This window comes from Lissotriton helveticus, chromosome 1_2 (genome assembly GCF_964261635.1).
Source record: "Lissotriton helveticus chromosome 1_2, aLisHel1.1, whole genome shotgun sequence".
In the NCBI taxonomy this organism is placed as follows: domain Eukaryota; kingdom Metazoa; phylum Chordata; class Amphibia; order Caudata; family Salamandridae; genus Lissotriton; species Lissotriton helveticus.
Genome location: NC_136058.1, coordinates 310,604,007 through 310,625,082, shown reverse-complemented (window position 1 = coordinate 310,625,082; position 21,076 = coordinate 310,604,007). Strand labels below are relative to the sequence as shown.

The 21,076-nt window shown below is 45.5% G+C and overlaps 1 protein-coding gene across 1 annotated transcript in view; it reads left to right on the top strand.

Annotated features, from left to right (window-relative positions):
* Positions 1-21,076, top strand: part of LOC144802321 (HORMA domain-containing protein 1-like) — a 1,664,778-nt gene that overhangs the window by 1,079,432 nt on the left and 564,270 nt on the right. Inside the window, exon 9 of the mRNA XM_078671804.1 lies at positions 13,001-13,068. Coding sequence (XP_078527930.1) covers positions 13,001-13,068 — 68 coding nt within the window. The remainder of the gene's footprint in view (positions 1-13,000; positions 13,069-21,076) is intronic.

Below are 21,076 nucleotides of genomic sequence, written 5' to 3'. Positions count from 1 at the left end.
CTGTCGTGTACGTGCGTGCATGGGTCTATGCTGGCGGGATAACACAGTCAGTGTTTAGCGATATCCGTTCTGTTTACAACAAGGGGTACAGTGAACACAAATGAACGCCGCTTATGTGCATATACATTGCCATTTTCAACACAGTGATGGGCAAGCGTCCCCAGGATAAGAATGATTTTCCTTTCTGGCTTGCTGAGAAATTCGACCAGCTGGAAGCTGTATTTCCAAACACGACTCCTGGTGAAAAACACAGGATTCTGCCGATAAGCTTACCTAAAGACTTGGCCCCTGAAATCGGTGACTGCGAGACCTGGGGTAGAACATTTGCGGCGGTCTATGCGAGGTGTTACGGCACTCCGTCTATGACTGTCCTGCCTCCGGTCCTTAAGCGTGTTCAGGATGAGCACGGACCTGAGGCTGCGGTTGAGTTGGGTATGCGCCTATGTGGCACCTTTGATGTGGTTTGCGATCTCGTCCTTGCTAATGTCAAGGGAGATGCAGTGAACTTTCAGGTAGCCAATGCTTTGCAGGCGCTTCCCGATGCCGAGAAACCCCGTCAGTTAGCGAGGATTATTGTGGCGGCTTATAAGACCGTGGGCCGCAATAGTAGGGGTCTCGAGCCTTTTTCTACTAAAGAGAAGAACCAACCCCAAGGGCAGAAGTCAGATACTGACGTCCAGCCCAAGACCAAAAAACAAACTTTGCCTAAAAAACTAAAACAGGGAAAGCAACAGCAACAGAAACAGGAGTCTCGTCCTGCGTCTCCATTGCCTGCCCCCACAGAACGTGTTTATGACTTGCGCGATCGCGCAAAGATAAAATCACCTGATCGATTTCAGTTTTCTGATCAACGCTCTCCTCGTTCTTTTCAGGATTCATCGGCCTCGGCGACCGGTGGTGGAGGAGGCGGCAGGGGTCGTGGTGGCCAGCAAGGACGCGACCAGTCCCGCCTGAAAGACAGTGCAGGCAAGCAGGAAGGCTCTACACCAAAGAGGCCCCAGTTTCAAAAGAAGAAAGTTGCCGCTTTAATAGCGAGATATGCCACAGATAGTGAGAACGCGGCTTCGGAATCTGACATGGGTTCTGACCTAGCTGGACAGCGCGGCGGAGATTACCATAGTGCGAGAGGCCCAGCGTCCACTACTGAAGGTGACAGCGACTGACCGTTATGTTGTAGTGGAAACAGCTGACACTAGAGTTGCTCCCCCTGACAGACTTTATGAAATATTCCTTTTGATAGAAGGTGATATACAGCGTACCATAAAAGGGATAGTTTGGGAACATCTTACGACTACTTATGACATTTTGTTAGCGGAGGCTGACTGGCCCCCACCTTTTGTTCTCGCTGCTCCACGAGGGGAGGAGGTAATCCTCCCCAGTTTCGCGCACACAGTCTCGAAGGAGCATGCACTGAATTTTGCAGAAGAGTGGGCTAAGGCTCTTGCGCCAGCTCTGTACCGTACACACTGTGTTTGGGATAAATTTTCCCCACGCCACGAGATTCCTTTGCGGTCTCAGCCACAGCCTCAACCTCAATATCCCATTAGACGTGAAGCTAAGGCTCCCGTTGCGAAAATCCTTGAACAATTGGAATATCAAGGAGTGATTGAAACATGTGTGTCACCAATGAATACCCCTCTTTTTACTGTGACCAAGCCTGACGGTTCGTACCGTTTGGTATTGGATTACCGGCATTTAAACTCGCATTGCCGTACCTGTGCAGTACAAAATACTCACAGCTCTGCCTTAGTCGATAGTCTTGTGCGTAAGCGGTTTAAGACCACGCTTGACATTTCCAACAGTTGTTATGCCCACCATTTGCATAGTCTGAGTTCCCAATGCACCTCCTTTACTTGCGGCGGTGTGCAAAAACAATTTCGACGTTTACCTATGGGCTACAAGAATAGTCCTGGGGTTTTTACTGCCTGCATTGTCTCTCTCTTGGAGAGAATCGACACTGATGCATGCTTGTATGTGGATGACATTCATCTCACAGACGACGAACTTTGGGAGCATCTGTGTCGAGTTGACCGCTTAATTTGTAGCTTTGCAGACTTCGGCTACAAATTCAACTTTGCAAAATCACACATTGCAGAGTATACAGTGTTGATCCTGGGCTACGAGTTCAACAATGAAGGTAGAGGATTGGCTCCTCACTTCTTGGAGAAATGCGCACAACTGCGCGCTCTGACAACTCTGAAAAAATTACAGTCTTTGCTGGGATTGAACTTCGGGAGAACATACATTGCTGAATATGCCCAGCGTATCAAGCCTTTGTATGCTTTGATACAACCTACTTTTACCAAATCATGCTGGCTGCCTGAGCACTCAGCTATCGTGCAATCTTTGCAGGCTGATCTGCTCGCTTCTAAATTTTTACTGACTCGTGACAACCACACCAACCTGGTGATAAGAATCATCCCTGGGACGGTGGGTTTCACTTACCTGACTTTTAACGAAGGAGACACAGTACCTATTGCTTACAAGTCAACCTTGTACATATCGGCTGAAATGCGATTTTCCACTGTGGAGAAAGTTTTGACGGCTGTACAGATGGCAATTCTTAAGGAACGTGCTCTGTCACAGGGAAAACGCATGTTGGTTGTTACCCCGTGTCCTGCTTTGGAGGCAGTTACGAAAGCCAGTGTACCTAATACAAAAGCTTTGCACCCTCGGTGGATACAATGGGCTGCTTCATTGACGTCCCCGGATGTCACGTTTATTTTTGATGCCTCCTTACAGTCGCAGGAGTATTTACAGTATGAATTTGTTCATCCATCTCCTTTGGCTATGCGGCCTTTGGAGGATTTCCATTGCATCATTTACACTGATGGCTCGGCGCAGGTTGCGCATGGCTCTAAACACGCCTACGTTTCCGCTTGCACCATTGTGATCGGTGCCATGGTGAACGATGAGTTCAAGTCCAGAGTCGTGCACACGCAGACTCTAGGGGACTGCACCGCACAATTGGCAGAGCTTCGTGCTCTGATGCTTGCATTGGAGTATGCAGATCCTAGTGTGACGACACTTATTGTGAGTGATTCCTACTACTGTGTCCAGTCTTACAATGAGAACTTGTTCTTTTGGATTCAGAATGACTTTCGTGATTCCAAGGGTAGCACAATAAAACATGAAATGATCTGGGTCCGGTGGCTGAGCTTAAAGAGCAGTTGCCACTCGTGTTTGTAATTCACACTGGTCATCAGCGCGTGGGAGTACACGCTGTTGGCAACTCGCTTGCTGATGAGGCAGCGAAATCTGCAGTATCGACATATTTAGTTGCAGCAGTTACACGGTCCAAAAGTAAGAATGATGATGATATCTTGGCGGCTGTTGCTGCCACTGAAAAGGGAGGTAAATATCCTACGGGGTTCTCTTCGAAGTACACATACCACTTAAGTCCCGATAAGGTTCCTTATGTGAAAATTCCTGAAGTTGGGGAGAGGTTGATTCCCAACTCGGATTGCAGAAATACATTGATTACAGCGGCACATGAAGGTGTTGCTCCTGCGCATGCGGGCGTTTCGGCCACTGTATCTCAGTTACAACAGCGTTTCTGGTGGCGGGGACTGTACAAACAGACGCGCGATTGTGTCCTTCAATGCGACATATGCCATCAGATTAAACCTTCGACTGCTGCGCGTCCGCCCCAGACACAGTTGTTCATATCTAATATACCATTAGGATGCGTTTATTTAGATCACTGCGGTCCTTTTGTTCTGATACTGCATATAAGTAATCTTAGTCGCAGTTGATTCATGCACACGCTTTGTTTGGGTCTGGCCCCACCGCAGCGCTGATTCACGGACTGTCATAAGAGATTTGCGCGTCTTTGTAGGGATTTTTGCCTGTGGTACCTTCCATTCGGATCAGGGTCCGGCTTTCGCCTCTAAGGCGTATAAGGATGCGATGATTTCGATGGGGGTCCAAGTCAAGTTTTCGTCTCCATATAGACCTGAGGGTAATAGTGTAGTGGAACGAATGAACCGTGACTTAAAGCAATCATTGACAGCTCGAGTTATAGGCACTAGCAGGAACTGGCTGGCCCATCTCAATGGCGTGCAGCGTGCTCTTAATAATCTCCCTAGAAGGTCTCTGGGTGGGCGGACCCCATACGAAATGCTCTTTGGTATCAAGATGTATGTACCGGACCTTGACGGTCTAGACTCGGTGGCTAGCGCTGGCTCCTTTGACGTAGATGAACATTGCAATGTTTTACCGACTCTACAAAAGACAAGAGACTGTCTTTCAAAGGAACATTTGCCCTCCACTTCGGATGATGCGTTGCAGATCCCGGTAGTTGGCTGGCTACCCCAAGTTGGAGAACTGGTTCGGGAGAAGATCGACAACAAGAAAGAATTTGGTCTCTCCTACCGAGCTCCGGTTCCTGTGCTTGGTGTGAAGGGCACAAGAACAGTCATTTTGCCACCAGTACCAGGTCGTAAGGAAAACAGGTTTATTTCAATTGACAATGTCAAGATACACAGAGTGGCCGATTCTTCTTAGTATGACACCGGCAGTCCCAGGTCCTTCGATTGTGAGAAATTCTGTTTTGGCCACTGCTTCTAATCCTGAGCCAGAGGTGGCCATCGAGAAGCCTACAATTTCCAGTTCTTTATTGAGTACATTGCCTGGTACTAACCTTGTTGAAATTGGCTACACTTATCCAACTGACTTATCGATGCCTGATTTGCAAACACGTTTGGCCACAGAATCCAGATTTTCATTTGACACTGTCTCGCGCACTTCAGGAAAGCCCTCTCAGATTGCAGTATATAGAAGTTTATTTAAAAAACATTTTTTAATTCCTCCTTGGACATATGTTTGGCTGGTACTTTTTTCAATTTATCTTTTTATGTCAATTGGTTTTGTGTTTTATTTTTTCCGAATCGTCAATGGACACTATGTCGAAGAGAGAACATGCATTCAACATCTGAATGGAACATTGGCACCCCTTTCCTCCTCACATTCTGCCCACAGACTGAAGAGAGACTTGGCGTTTGTTAATATCACTGCTTGGCCTGTCCTAGGTGGGATTGTATGGGATGCAGTTAAATTTCAAATCCATGGCCCAACTGAGGTTATTAATGTCCCTAATGTTCTTAGAGTAAACATGGGGGATGTGGTGAAACAAAACATACGTTCTGATGATTGGGATGTTCAGGCCGTGGAGGCATTGTTTTCTGATTTGAAATATTATGCTGCCTTTGATGCTGAAGATTTATATTTAGATTCTGCTAATTATGGTGATTTATTTTGCTTCCAACATTTTGGCAACCACTACTTACACAAGACTAGTTCCAGGAGGAATACTGTAAATTATACACAGTGGGAGCATTGCCCAGCTCCTACAAGGCAGTTCAAGTACGTTTTTGAAAAAGTACACTTATTTTACCGACTTTAATCAGTCCAATCCCGCTTCATTTTATTTTAAAATGACAGAAAAGTCCATGTCCAAAGTTAGACTTACCGATACTAAGTTATTGTATTCGAAGTCCTTCCTAGACCAGCTAGCTGTTGGAGGCTACGAGTTGTGGAAGGAAACAATTCACCTTAAATCAATTTGGGGTTCTAAAAGTTGGCAGGTGCAAGGCACTGAGGCTTTGCACCGTGCATGTCTCTTCCCAAATCATATGTTATTTTTTAACTCTACCATTTCTCAAACAACATGCTTTGGATTGGCTTCTTCTAAAAAATTAAATACTCCTTCCATCCCTGATTTAGAAGAATATTCAGGTTGGGGTAATTTTACAAAATTTTCCATTAGGGAATTGCAAACTCTGTTGCAAAATTCTTCCTTTAACATATCCAGTTTGGATCCTAATGGTTGGCTGTTGTGGCACAGGGGTGCTGATTCGTGCCAACATCGTTTTCTGGGTTTAGCTGATGGCTTCACACAAGTCAGGACCGATCCCATTCTGTCACCACTTATTCAATAGGCAAATGATGTCAGAATTGGCTCCAACATTCTACCTTGCCATCAGTTAAACTGCATCTATCTAAACTGACGGGTGATGTTGATCTGAATGATTTTATAAAAGGCCCGGCTAGTGGTAGATCAAAAAGATGGATATATGCGGTTTATAATGAAATCTGGAAAACATCACAGATTGAGGCGGCTACCCGCATTAACATGCTTTCTTCCCGCATTTACACATTGGATAATATTGTATCGTCTGTTGTTGATATTGTGCAAGATGAAGTGTCTGTGTTATACCATGGTCAAAATCAATTGCGTTCCATTATGCAGTTTGCATGGACCCTGCAGACACTTAAGGCCGGAAAGGTGCCTTGGAATTACATGAATGTCTCCTCTCTCTTTTCCCCTTTTAATTTGACTGACAAGCAGCGTTTGCTTTCAATGAGAGATGCATCTTTTTCCATGTTACACATTGAAAAGTTGGAGTCTTTACCATTCTCTGTGGCAGAGGACACGGCTGCGACGTGGCTTATCCACGGTTTAATTACGTTACCGTTGGCTTTATTTAAATTTACAAATTGTATGAAATATTTTGCCATTGGTAGATAGGAGCCACTGGGTAGTTCATACCTCCATGAGGCCTGGTCGCTCCCTTTTACATACAGATGCCTTAGAGAAGGGAGGGAAGTTTATCTCAAAGGTGAAGAGCGCACAGAAACGCCAGATCACTCATTAATGTGTAGACATATCCAATTGCACGGCTCTTGCAACCAAGAACAGCCTAATTTAGCCTGTGTTTTGAAAGATACTCCTGTTCCCGCAATCGTCCCCACTTTCACATTACTGGCAAACGGCAGCTATTTACTTTTAAATAATGAAGATTGTTGTGGGTTAATAAAAGGCATCGCTTATGTGGTTACAGTCAGTGAACGTGTGGTTTGCTGTAAAAAAAATTTGTATCTTCCTCCGCATGGGAACTCGGATGTTTCCATCTGGCCGAGAATTCCAACCTTGAAGGCAGAGATCAATGGAATGAGTAGAATAAGAGCTCTATTGTCACAAAAAGAAGTTGCCCCGCTCGTGAAACATTTGTCCTTCACATAGCCAACACCCGCACAGAGGTGCAAGCTTTATTAAATACTGACCTACCATTGCATTTCAGTGAACTGATTCATACAATCTTTAACGCGTCATCCACATTGGGCCTCGCACATTTTTAAAAAATAGTTAGCAGCGGTCTTGTGACTTCATTTGAAAAGATATTTGGAGTCATTCCTGCTTTCTTCCATTCAATCTTTTCAAGCCTGTTTGGTGGGTTTCCTGTTTTACTGTCGTTGGCTGCAGGCATTCTGGTGATATTTTGTTTTGTTAAAAATGGATGCCTGTCCTGTGTTTCAAGACGCACAGTCCCGCCTGGCACTGTTTCGCAACAGGATGCTTGAATACTATGGCACGCTGCCGCTCGCCACCTTAAGTGCAGCGTATGGATTATCGTTTTGATTTTCCTAATTTACATGTGTCCAGCCTGTCTTTCATTGCCTGAGCTGCGATTTCGATTGGGCCCTGGATTTGTGTCTCTGCAAGATGGTTTCTCCTGACGTGGATTTTAATCATCTCATGAGTCCCTTAGTTGCTCACGAGTTGCTTTGTTCCGAAGAAAGGATTATGGCCTTGGCAGCAATGCATGGAGTACTGGGTCGTTGGAATATTTTCGCAGCGGAGCAAGATTTTTTGGCACACCGCTTCATTGAGAACCCACGAGTTGTCCTCTGATGGTGCTAGAGGCTCCGGTAATTGATGAGCATGAATGTTCTTTCCCGCTATTAGATTGGATGGCTGAATTGTTTTCGGATGATAACAGTAACTTCCTTTTGGAAGCAATTGCTGCTTATTTTGCATATTCAGTCCTGGGCTGAGACCAATCGAGGCCTTTGTTGACATTGACCTTTTTTCGATATTTTTGGGGGGGAATTATGACTAAATTTTCATGTCCCAGACCTATTGGCTTTCATGACATTGAACTTTTTTTGATATTTTTTGGGGGGAATAATGACTAAATTTTCATGTCCCAGACCTATTGAATTTGCTCAAATTGAACGGTAAATTGTCAAGATGGTGAGATTTTGGTTTTTTGAGTGACGAAAATATTTTTTTCTCACTTCCTCAAATTTTAACTGACTATCGTTCTTGAACTCTGCATTTCAAAAATGAGCCCCTTATCTTATCTTGTCTTATCCGTGCTCGGATCATGGGGGGATGTCATATAGATACGCTTTGCCTATATGCTGTGTTAAGTTAGCATGAGCTTATTAGAAGTTTAAACGCCATTTTTCCTTTCTGCCGCTTTTGCACACGACACATAACTGTTGTTTTAGCTTTGAGCCCAGTAGAGCGCTTTGATTCACACGAGAATAACATGTTATTGCTCTGATATCAGCTTTGCTTAGTGAGCTGCGTCTGTACAGTGAGTGCTGAAGCCTTCAAGGATAACTCGACACAGTGGTTGTCGTGAGGTCTGATCTTCGCACCTTCCTAGACATAACATACATGCAGCGGCAGCCAAATTCTGGCTTTGGGCACGTTTTATATTGCTTCACGCAGCGCACCCACACACACTTGATGGTGCTTTGCATGCAGAGAGCTGGTGGAAGATGAAGTGATCCCTTACCACTAGGATCTTGAGGTATGGGGCCGCCCTGCTAAAACCCAATGAGACCTTCTTAGATATAATGTAATATACTAGTTAGGGAGGGTGGGAATTAGGTGTTGTTAAACCCGATTAATTTCAGCATTTTAGCATGTCGTCACCTTTTGCATTCTATGGACTAGTAACTATGCTGATTACTTTGCTTCTTATAATATGTTTGCTGGTATTATCTAAGATACTGCGCTTTAGAACCCTGCATAAGTAAATAAACATTTCAAATATGCTTGCGTCCTCATTTACTCCTTGTTTTGAATTGAAATGATTGTATAACGAAAGAGTGTTCATGTGTTCCACGTTACCTGAGGTAATCTAAGTCCATGTTCTGGTTTGTCTAAGTATTGGGAGTTTGTAATGACCAATGAGACACTGTAGCTAGTCAGGTAAGGGGATTTTGGGTACTAAGGTGAGTTTTGGCTCACCCTAACTCACTGAGGTTCCAAGTCTCTATGCACAGTTCTGTAGGAGAACAGGATCCCTGCGACAGTAGGTACAAGGCAGGGAAATGTTAAATATTTATATGATGGTTTTAAATGGTTAACATTTTTGACAGTAATGTTTTATAATGTCAATTGTTAATAGATTAATTTTAAAATGTAAGGATTTTATACATATAATGTAAAATTATTTGTATTTTCCCATATACCTTTAAAAAAATATTTTGTTAGTATTTTTTTATATATACTTTGTTAATTTAGTAGCTGGCATAGTAAATCTGAGCCATCCAATGTCCAACACTTTCCCCACTTTTGCTTATGTTGGAGTAGGCACTGTTACTCTGATCCCTCCAAAGTCCAACACTTTCTCTCCTGTTTCTCCAGTTGGAGTTTAAAATCCAACTCTTATCCTACTGTTGCTTATACTGGAGTGGGAATAATAAATCTGACCCCTGCGAAGTCCAAGGATTTCCATACTATTGCTCAGGTTGAAATGAGATTAGAAAATCTGACCACTTCAAAGTCCTACACATTCCATATTTTTTATATCTTCTAGTGTGAATAGTAGATCTGACCCCTTCAAACTCAAACACCTTCCCTAGTATTGTTTACATTTTTTTTTATTTCAATAACTTTATTTTATATGTTTTTTTATGTAGAATGCTTTTTAATTATTGTTCATTCTTTTTCTTTCATTATTCATCTTTAGTTCTAATTGTATTTTTATATTATGTTTATTTTTTTACTTATTTTAAGCGCATCCCCAGGGATTTGTTTATTTTAAAGGGGGGAAGGGCCAAGTGGCCACCCTCCCTGAGCCTTATCTTAGACCCTGGCCTTTTTTTATGAAAGGGATGGAGCCCGGTGGCCCCCTCCCTGTGCCTTACTAGGCCCCTTGGGACTTCAGCCCCCAAGGCCTTTTTTTTTATTTATTAAAGGGGAGGGATCCGCTTGGCATCCCTCAGGGCAGGGAAGCTGAATTCTCCCCTCCGCAAGCCTTATTAGGGCCCTGGGACCCAATCCCCCAAGGGTCATTACTTAAATTAAAGGGCAGTGAGGATGCATGGCCCCCTTCCCACAGCCTTTTAAGGCCCCGGGGACACTGAAAGGGGATGAGCGCGGTGGTCCCCCCCATCCTGAGCCTTATTAGGTCCCATGGGGCTCCATCCCGGGTATTTTCTTTTTTAATTAAAGGGGACGGGTTTGCGTTACGCCACCTCCCTAGCATTATTAGGCCCTGGGGACTCAATCACCCTGGGTCAGTTTTTTTTAATTAAAAGGCAGGGGGCGGCACGTTCTTCCTTCCCCGAGCTTTGTTAGGCCCCGGGGTCCCGATCCTCCAGAGTCACTACCTAAATTAAAGGAGAGTGGGGCAGCATTGCCCCCTTCCCTGAGCCTTTTATGACTTTGGGGACTCCATCCCCCAGGGCTATTTTTCTTTTTTTTTATTAAAGGGGAGGGGCCCGTGTGCACCCACTCCATATGCAGATTTTGGCCCCAGGGTGAGCTTCCCAGTGCATTTTATGGCTGGAAGAGGGAGGGCATGCAGTCCCTCTCCCCTTATTGAATACGCCTAAACTTAATGAATGCTGCCCAGTTGCCATTTTGTTGACTTTTACTTTCTTTCGATCCCGCGAGTTTGCAGTAATTATTGCTAATTATTTTTGTTTTTGGCCTCAGGGTATTTCCTCTGGGTCCTCCCCATGGGGCATAGGGGTTCAGGGTATCCCTGCCCTACTCCCTTATATTACTTTTGATTTTTACTTCAGGACTGGAGACTTAGGGGCCTATTACGATGGCGGAAGGCCCGCCACTGCCAGCCGTGCAGTGGCAGGCACTCCGCCATCGGACAGCAATTTTCCCCTGCCAAATTACGATGGTGGGGGGAATTGTTCAGGTACCATGGCGGGCGGTCTTTGCGACCAATTGCCTGGTGGACCGGCCTGCATGTTGTAAATGGTGGCGGTGCCCAGGTGGCATCGTCCACCAAATTACAATGCTAACTCAAGCCAGCCTTTCCATGGTGGTGAAACTGCAATGAAAAGGTTGGCAGGGATTGTCTTCAGGGCTCTTTGTGGCCCCCCTTGTGTTGGGGGGTGGTGGTGCACTGGAGGTACCCCCTACATTTCCCTGCACTATGTGGCAGGCACCACGTGGTGCCTGCAACGTAGTGCAGGGAAATGTATGACATGGCTGTTTAGTATTGCGGCGTGTGCTGCAGCCAGCAGCACTCACCACAATGTTAAATGGTCTGGATGCGACTGCCATGGTGGCGGTCACATCGTTCTACAACGTGCAGGACCGCCGCATTACTGGCGGGCGTTCCCAGTCACCACAACGATGGAGGGAAGACTCGAGTCCGCCTGCCATTGTAATCGGCTCCTAAGTCCTTGAGTCCTGCAATGGCTGTCAGCTACATTTTTCTGATGTTGCTGGTAGCCAATCAGAGCGCTTGGTCCTAATGGACTCCTACTGGAGCGAGATTGAGGAAAATAAAGCTCACTGGGCCAATCAGAATGCTCTATTTTTAAATTGCTTCTCCCACGAGATTCTCTCGAGCCAATTGCGGACCGAACCATCCAGATATACTACTATTTTTTAACATTAATTTCTAAAAAAAACTACTGAATGGATTTACCAAAAAGCACAATATAAAGATAGAACTTCTTGGCAAATTTGGTGTAATTCCATTCAGCAGTTTTTGCTGTAGTCTTGTCTAAAGAAATCTATGGAAAATGCATGAGAATTTAGCTTTTCGGGACTCCCCATTTTTCTGAGCCCCGCTTGATGGATAACACCGAAATTTCCATGCACAAACTAGTCAAAAAGTAGCACCTGTTTGAAAAGTTGTATGGAGGTTCGTCAAATGGTACCAAAGTTGTTAGCAACACAAAAGACGCTTTTCCTGTGGAACAGCTAACTTAACTATAACTACCCAGTGGCCACCGCTACTAGGTGATATATTTGCAAATCTCCTTATGGATCTCCTGGGTTAACCCTAACTATGATTCTATACAGAGCAGGAGGAACCATGTTCAATTCATGCAAATTAGGCAAATATAACTGAGAGATGCATATTCCAGAGCTGTAAATTACTGCAATTCTAATTTAATAGGCAAGAACAGAACTCTGTGTTTTGGACTTTGGCTCCAGAGTGCACATCTCTCAATAAAATTTGACAGATTTTGCATGAGATATATATACCACAAGATTACAATACTTAACCATAAAACACAGGTTGTCCATTATAGTTTTATATTTTGTATATTTCATGTTTATCATGAGTTAGTTATATTGAAAAGGTTGTTTTATGCAAAGTACCCATATCAATGAGTACTTTTTGCAATTAAATACTTTAGTTTTGACCTATCTTTCAAAACTAAATTATTGGTAAAAGATTAAAAAAAGGTGAGACCAATGGATTTATGCAATTCTGTGGCTACAGTAATAACATAATTATGGATTTACTGCATGTGACCAAATAGTGCTAGGAGGTTGTGAGATGGCCTAGCAAATCATTGGTGTACGGCTATCAGGTCAACGTTTTGCACTAGTGCAGCCAAATGAGGCTCTGCTGGTGGGCAACCTATGGTTTGCCTAATCAAAATGGATGTGAGAATCCTGAGTTTTTCCGTGCAGCTGTACTGCCAATTTATTGAGGGAACTTCAGTGAAAAAACAGTTTTCCAATGTGAACCCTTGTGTGATGAAACCTTATTTATGATTTGCTTTACCCTAAAAGCTTGCACCTCTTCACATGGTTGTCAGGATGCATTCAGTATCCATCTCTTCTGATGCTCTTCAAAAATGCTACTAGTGTATTACCTCTTACATTTGGCAAGTTGATACGTGGAGATTTACATAAGAAAGTATTTTTATGAAAAAAGCAGCACAGAAGAACCTGTCATTGAGTGCTGTAACTTCGTTATTTGTTTTGCAGCAATTCATTGAGTCTTATCAATTTAAGTTCCGATACACCCAAAAGGGACCTCTGATGGATATTGGCAGGCAAGTATGCTCTTTGTGGGATGTCGTTGCAGAACGACATGTACAGCATAGAAAACATGAGTAATGTGTCTATGTGCTGGCTCAAGAGGGAGAAGGGTTCTTTCTGAAATAAAAGATTTTATTTTTGTTAATCTTGAATTGTGAAAGTGCAATGACTTTTTGAATGTTTTGCTAATGTATATGTTTCCAAGTGTTGTAATATAGCTCATTTATGTAATGCATTGTAAAGATTAACTGGCTTCAGGCAATGATTAATTGAAACAGCAAATATACACAAATATTGTTAAAGTTATAGAGCTGTTTTATAACTCAAAGTATTTGGATGCTTCCATCCATTCAGTATTCATCCACCAGTCCAAGCACGCAGGCACTCATTTGTGCATTCATCAATCATCCATTCACTTTTATCATTCATCATTCATGTTATCTCCTTGTTTACAACCACCTGCTCATCCGAGATACCACACATATAAACTCACAAATCAGAAAAGAGGCAATTTCAGTGAGTTTTTGCTTATTTTTTTGCTACTTTTTGGGAGGTGTAAGAAGAGCACTGGTAGTGAATGACTGCCAGTCTGTAAGGGTTGGGATTGTTGTTGGAAGTCTCTGCCTGTTAATCTCTGAGTGTTGTGGTGGAGACTTCTGGTAGAGTATGACTGTAGTATCTGAAGGTGGTGAGGGTCTTGTTGGTGATGTAAGATTGCTGTTGTTATGTTTGACTGCAAGTGTTCGAACGGAGTGGTGCCCGTAGTACAAGAGTGATAGTGTTTGAGGAGTTTGAAATTGCTGTTAGTAGTGTTAGAGTACTAGTCTGTGGGGTACCAAAAGCCACAGGGGTTCAGCTTTATAACTCTCTGGTGCAAGGAATTATTTCAATACATCAACATTGAATTAGAAAGTCGGGTGGACTGCCCTAAACACAAATCGATTGAAACCTGCAAATGCAGTGTTTTCAGGTCCCACTGTATGCGTTCAGAGACACTGGCCATCCCTACAATCTTTTCTTTATAAATAACACCCAAAGAAAAAATTGAGACATGTAGTTTAAAGTGTTTATTGTAAAATCCTCAGTTTACTGCATACAATACGATAACCACACAGAAGGCAAAAATGAAAGTAGTTGAACATGTAACTGTCAACAAAAACAAGATAAAAGTTTCAACATTGTTAACAAATTTCTGACAGCCTACGACCGTAAAGCTATTTTAAGTGCAATACTAAACCTTAGCTAAAGTATTAGGTAGCAAATCTTCCTTGCGAGTTTCTTTGGATGGATCGAACAGCATGCCTTTGAATAGCTGGCTGGAGCAATTCCTTATCAGTGCTGTGCCGCAGTAACAAGACAAGATATGTACTCTAAGTCAGCTTCTGGAATCAACCCTCCGACTGAGAGCAGGGTACTCGGCAATCTGGCTTTACCACTAGCAATAATTCTGCCGCAAACGTCTTTTAATCAATGGTCAAATCCCTTGGATTTTTTATAAAATAAAACACATTTTGGAGACGCAAATCTGACACTCCCAGGGGGCCATATTAACATAAACATGTAAGCTTACAAAGTTGTCGCCCATGATGATATCAGCATTTTTTGCACATGGAATAACAACAGACTAACTGAGTTAGCAGTCAAAGCGTTTACGAAATATAAGTCAGGAATTGCTTCTGGATGGTGTGGCAGTGCTGTCAATGGTGAAAATGTCAGAGGTTAGGGATGTGACAGTATTTCTGGTACTGTGTGACAGCTAATCCATGAAGAATGTCGATGTACAGGTTTTTTAATGAATGAAGGGTATATTTTTTAAGCGCACTCTTTCACCTGGAAGAAGCATTGTAGTGCTATTTGTAAGAATTGTCACTTGTGAAAAGACTAAACAAAGCAAAATTAGCAAGATTAAAAAAAGTCTTGATAGCTTTTCCTCGAACCGTCTTCCAGAGCTAGGGAACTTGGAAAGGAAGGGGCAGATTTATGAGGCCCTTGCGCCACGTTTACGCTGCCGTTGCGTCACGCAAGGCGGCGTAAACGTGGCGCATCCCTACGAACGATTTACAACGTGACGCATCTAGGCAGATGCGTCACGTTGTAAAGCCCTGCGCCACATGTGGACGTTCCGGCGCAGGGTGGGCGTTCCGGGGCAGGTGCGCCTCGCAAAAGTGGCTGAGTGAAATCTATGAGATTTCACTCAGTCACTTTCAGGCCAATGCTGCGTCAAAAGCTTGCGCCTGCTTGAAGCAGGCGTAGGTCTTGACGCAGCATTGTTAAGATAGGGCACCCCCGAGCCTTGCTGGAGCTGCGTCGCGCTAGCGATGCAACTCCAGCAATGCGCCACCTTTACGGCACAGATGCGTCACGCATCTGTGCCGTTTTTGCCCCATGGTGCGCCGCATTAGAAATGCGGCGCACCATGGGTGGCGGAGCTGTGGCGCACTGTGGCGCACATTAACTGGCGCATCCCTGAGGATGCGCCAGTTAACATAAATCTGCCCCGAAGTGCCTGGCCACCAGTCGTGGGCTTGATCATAAGGGGGATTGCAAACGAGAGCTGTGAATTGGGGAGAAGATTTCTAACAGGATCAAAAAAACTGAATTCACAAAGCACACAGTGATCTTTCTATGCTCTCTAATACTGAATTTTTTTAATGTAAGGTTCCAACTTCCCTCACCTGAACTGATCATTTTGCAATCATTTTTTACATTCAGTCTTTGCATCCTTCCATCACTAAGAGTAATAGTAGACCAGCCCTTACTCCTGAGGCTTTTGGGCCTGCTTTTCTCCCCAGCCTGCCGCAAAACAACCCAGAGGTCACTAACTCATTGGAGTCCTTTAATATGGCCCTAATCAAAGCCCTGGACGCCACAGTCCCCTATAAAAACCACTGGCCCTCCAAAAAATCGACCTTCGTCCCCCTGGTTCTCCTCCGAGCTAAAACTAGAAAAATCAAGTTGTAAGAACTTAGGGTCTCATTAGGATGGCGGAAGGCCCGCCACCACCAGCCGTGCGGTGGCGGGCCCTCCGCCATCTGATTGCACATTTCCCCCGCCACATTAGGTTGATGGGGGAATTCGTTCCGCAAGCGTGGAAGGCGCAAAGACCGCTCGCCGCGCTTCTGCCATAGGCAATCATTAGGATTGCCTGGCGGAGCGGACTGGACCGGGGATTACTATGCTGGCGTCAGCCAGCCTTTCCATGGCGGTGAAACCGCCATGGAAAGGCTGGCGGGAATTGTGGTGTGGGGGCCCGTTGCGGGCCCCCCTTGTCTTGGGGGGAGGTGTTGCTGCACTGGGTTTCCCTGCCCTGCGTGGCAGGCACCGCGTGGTGCCTGCCACGTAGTACAGGGAAATGCACAGCATTACGTTTTGACATCGCGTACATTGCTGCAAGCAAGCAGCACCGTCCCCAATGCCAAATCCCCTGGATGCGCCCGCCATACTGGCAGGTGCATCGTGATTGCAGTGGTGGGACCGCCGCATGTCTGGCGGGCGGTCCCAAACACCGCAATGATGGTGGGCAGACTCATGTTTGCCCGCAATCTAATGAGCCCCTTCGAGAGGCGCTAGCGTAGAAGCAAAAAGCCTCAAGATAAGGATCTTGATAAACCAGCCCTATCCTGTTATCATCATCATATTGAACTTGCAAGGCGTTATTCTATCATTAATCAAATTGAACAGGCTGGCAACTCCTCTAAAGTTCTTTTTAATAAGGTTCATGACTTTACTACCCCCAGGCATGTGCTCTGCCCTCCTCTGAATCCCAGAAACTCTGCGACTCACTTGCCAATTTTTTTCAGGAGAAAATCTCTCACATTTATGCAAAATTTCACCTCCTTACTTCAACAGAAGTAGGGACCATTTGGCCCGAAAGGGATCAGTTGAAGGAGTCTCCCTACATCTTAGACAGTTTTGCGCCCTTCACCCTGGAGGAAATTCGTAGCTCTCTGACGACAACCAAGCCAGGTTCCCCTCTGGACATTGGCCCCCCAAAAAGAAGGTCTCTACTGGCCAATTACCTTGCCCCGACAATCCTGAAGATCTTTAACTGCTCGCTGAAAACAGGCTCCTTTCCACCTGAGTGGAAGATGGCATGTGTACGTCCTATCCCAAAAAAACCACCCTGGATCAAACATCTTTGACCAACTACCGACCTATATCTCTGCTCTCTCTTCTGGGTAAACAGCTTGAAAGTCTAATAAAAAAAACAACTAGTTACCTACTTAGAATCCAACCAAATCCTAGAGTCCTCCCAATCTGGCTTTCGTCCAGGCCATAGCACAGACACGGCACTCCTCACCGTGACTGATTCCCTGTGCCGTGGGCTGGACGCAGGTAACTCAGTGAAGCTTGTGCTGTGCACCACGTGTATAAACCACATCACACACCCCCCTCGGCCGGCGAAGACGGTTAGCTCGCAAGGGTGTAGCTTTGCCTTGCTCAACATCCGCTCACTCCAGAAGCACAGCCTCGAGGTCTTTACGCTCCTCCAAGAGGATAACCTGAACATTCTAGGTATCACGGAAACTTGGTTGGAAGAGTCCTCAACCCCGGACCTGGTAGGCGCGCTCCCACCAAATTTCACAGCTATCCACCACAACAGATCTAGTAGCGCGAAAGGGGGGGAAGTTGCTATTCTCTACAACTGCTCACTCAAGACAGAAACCCTCTGCGCAGAAAGCATTGAGGGTGCCGATGTGCTGGGGGTTAAGTTTTGTTCCCCAACGGACTGTTTTGTAATACTAATTGTCTATAGGCCACCGCGCATGCCGCCGGATTTCATGGAACCCTTCCTGGAAGTAGTCCACGACCTACGCTCTCGCTATCAATGTGTAGTGGTGATGGGGGATTTCAATTTCCATTGGGAGATCTCCCCGAAAGACAGCCAGGCAAAGCAGCTGGAAGAGGTCCTCTCCTCTCTAGAACTATGCCAAATGGTGGTGGGTCCAACGCATGAGAAGGGCCACACACTGGACCTGGTTTGGTCGTCCCACCCACTGTCCAGCCCCATTGTCATCTCCCCTTGCTCCTGGTCGGACCATCACCTAATCCAGGGCCGGCTCACCCTCCCAGAGGAGCGACTAACGCTCGCCCAGAGTGGAAAGTACTGCGGAGCTGGAACAAGATTAATGCAGATGTGTTAGTAGACACCCTACTCCACCCTAGCACATCTCCCTCATCAAAGGGAAATCTAGAAGTTGATAGTGCCGCCCTTTCACGAAGGATCAAGGAGGCCATCAATGTCGTGGCACCAACTTGCAGGGTCAGAATCATAAACAAAGGGAAAGGGGCACCTTGGTTCAACGAGGCACTCAGGGAACTGAAACAAGCACTACGCCAGTGCGAGAGAGCCTGGCGCATAGCCTACGAACCCAGTGCCCAGACAGCCTACGTATTAATGTTTGCCTCGTACAAGAAGGCCATTATATCACGAAAGGCTAAATTCTACGAGACCAAGATTGCGGCAGCAGCCAATCCTCAGAAAGAAACCTTGAGGGTCCTGAATGAATTAAGAAAGGACAAGGGGCAAAAACCCTCCTTTAGCAGGGAAGACTGTCACAAATTCCAGTCCTTCTTCTCGGGGAAAATACATGACAGAAATACATCGCACGCCAACGCTCCCCTGTCCTACAGGCCCTACCGTCCCACCCCGATGTTCACTAACCCCCTAACCGCCCTGCCACTACTCACTAAGGAGTCCCTGACCACACTTATGGGCCGGGTGAAATCAGGCTCACCAGCGGACCCCTGTCCACCCCAGATTTTCAAAATGGCCCTCCCGGGAATTGAGGATGAGGTGCTTTCTCTCCTCAACCAATCCCTAGAATCAGGGCTGGTCCCGGTCAGTTTCAAGGAGGCCCAGGTTATCCCGCCCTTAAAGAAATCTGGCGCAGACACCATGAACCTGAAAAATTTTAGGCCAATTTCACAGCTGCCTTTTCTGGCCAAAATACTTGAACAGCACGTTCTACTGTCTCTCTCTCACCACCTTGAAGACAATCACCTCCTAGAATCGAATCAGGCCAGCTTCAGGGCCCATCACAGCACAGAATTAGTCATGCTTTCCGTGCTGGATGATCTGAGACTCAGGGCTGATCAAGGGCTGATAAAAAATGCCATGTGCCCTGGTATTGTTAGACCTATCCTCGGCATTTGACACGGTCAATCATGACCAACTATTGTCGCGGATTACGGATCAAGGAATCCAGGGCACAGCGCTTGCCTGGCTCACCTCCTTTCTCAAAGACCGTTCACAGAGAGTCCAGCTAGCCGACCTGGTGTCCAATCCGGCCACCCTATCATGTGGAGTCCCTCAGGGCTCAGCACTCTCGCCTCTGCTCTTTAACGCTTATTGAGAGCCCCGGATCTCCGCATTGAATCAGATGGAGTGTCGGATCTATAACTGCGCCGATGATACCCAAATCATTGTCCAGATTGACAGTTCACCATCAGCTCACCTAAAGATGAAAAACATTCTAAAATTTACTGTCAACTCGATGGTGGCAAACTCTCTAAAGATAAACACCGATAAGACCGAGGTACTGGCGGTCACTACAGCCTCCAACTCTTGGAAAGACCTCTTCTGGCCCAAGGAAGTTGGCCCTTTTCCAGAACCAGCCGTGGCCGTGAAAAGCCTGGGCATCAAGATTGATGACGAACTATCCATGGCACAACAGGTGTCGGCAGTCGTTGGAACTTGTGTCGGACTGCTGAGACAGTTGCGAAAACTGTCCCCACTCCTCACCTTTACCACTCTTAGACAGGCGGTCTCGGCTCTGATCCTGTCGCGTCTGGACTATGGCAATTCCCTGTACTGTGGCATTCCACAACAACTACTGGCCAGACTACAGGTTTTCATGAATGACACAGCCAGATTTATCTTTACTAAACCAAGACGGGCTTATGCCACGTCTTTTGTACGCAAATTACACTGGCTCCCAGTCAGGCAGAGAATCAAGTTCAAAGGTCTCTGCATTACACATAAATCGTTGTATGGCCAAGCGCCTAGATACATCAAGGACCGCCTGACCAACTACGTCCCTAGGAGGGCGCTTCGATCAGCAGAAGCCAACCTACTGGTTTGACCCCTCTTCAACCTGTCCTCTATGGGCGGGAGAGCGTTCTCGACATCCATTCCCCAGCTGAAGGCGCTGCTATTCTCAGAGGCTTGGGGCAACATCTAAGCAGCTCTCCGCTCACTACTCCCGGCTTTGGTGCACCCTCTACACAGCGCTTAGAGACCTCTGGGTGATAATGCGCTGTTAGAACTGGCTATTTCTGGTAGGCTAAGGCTGACGCCAAAGCCAGGCAGAAACCACCATTCTAGTCAGGGCGAGGGAGTCACACGCCAAGATAACCCCTGCTCACCCCCTTGGTAGCTTGGCACGAGCAGTGTGGCTAAACTCGGAGGCAATGTGTAAAGCATTTGCGCCAGCACACAACAGCAACAACATCCTAGGCACACCACAAAAGGAACTCCACACAAGGTCATATAAAAATAACTTTTGTATTGTCAAAACACAGCAGATAGAAATCACACATGTACATTGTGCCAACTGGCACGGGCAATATTCACAAGGGATTATTTACAGGACAGGGCCACATGGGCCACTGTCAGAATCAACACTTTTAGAAATAGAAATATTGTAGATCATAGAAAATAAGATATAAAACAAAATAACAGTTATAAATCCCAACCAGTAACTACTGGTAAAGGTAGGTACACACTACGCAATACTAATAACCATAGGCCTAGATCACGCATGGACACATAACCTCTCTAGTATAAATTATACTAGGCAAAACACAACCACCTAAGAATAAAATACATTTAGGGGTAGAAGCAAGAACACATTACACATGATGCATCAAAAACACATTCAGCGGTGTAGGGAAAAAGAAAACACATGATGCATAAAACATTCAGAGGTGTAAGGAAAGAAGACACATGATGCATAAAACATTCAGAGGTGTAAAATCCAGGAAGACACATGATGCACGAAAACATTCAGAGGTGCCAGG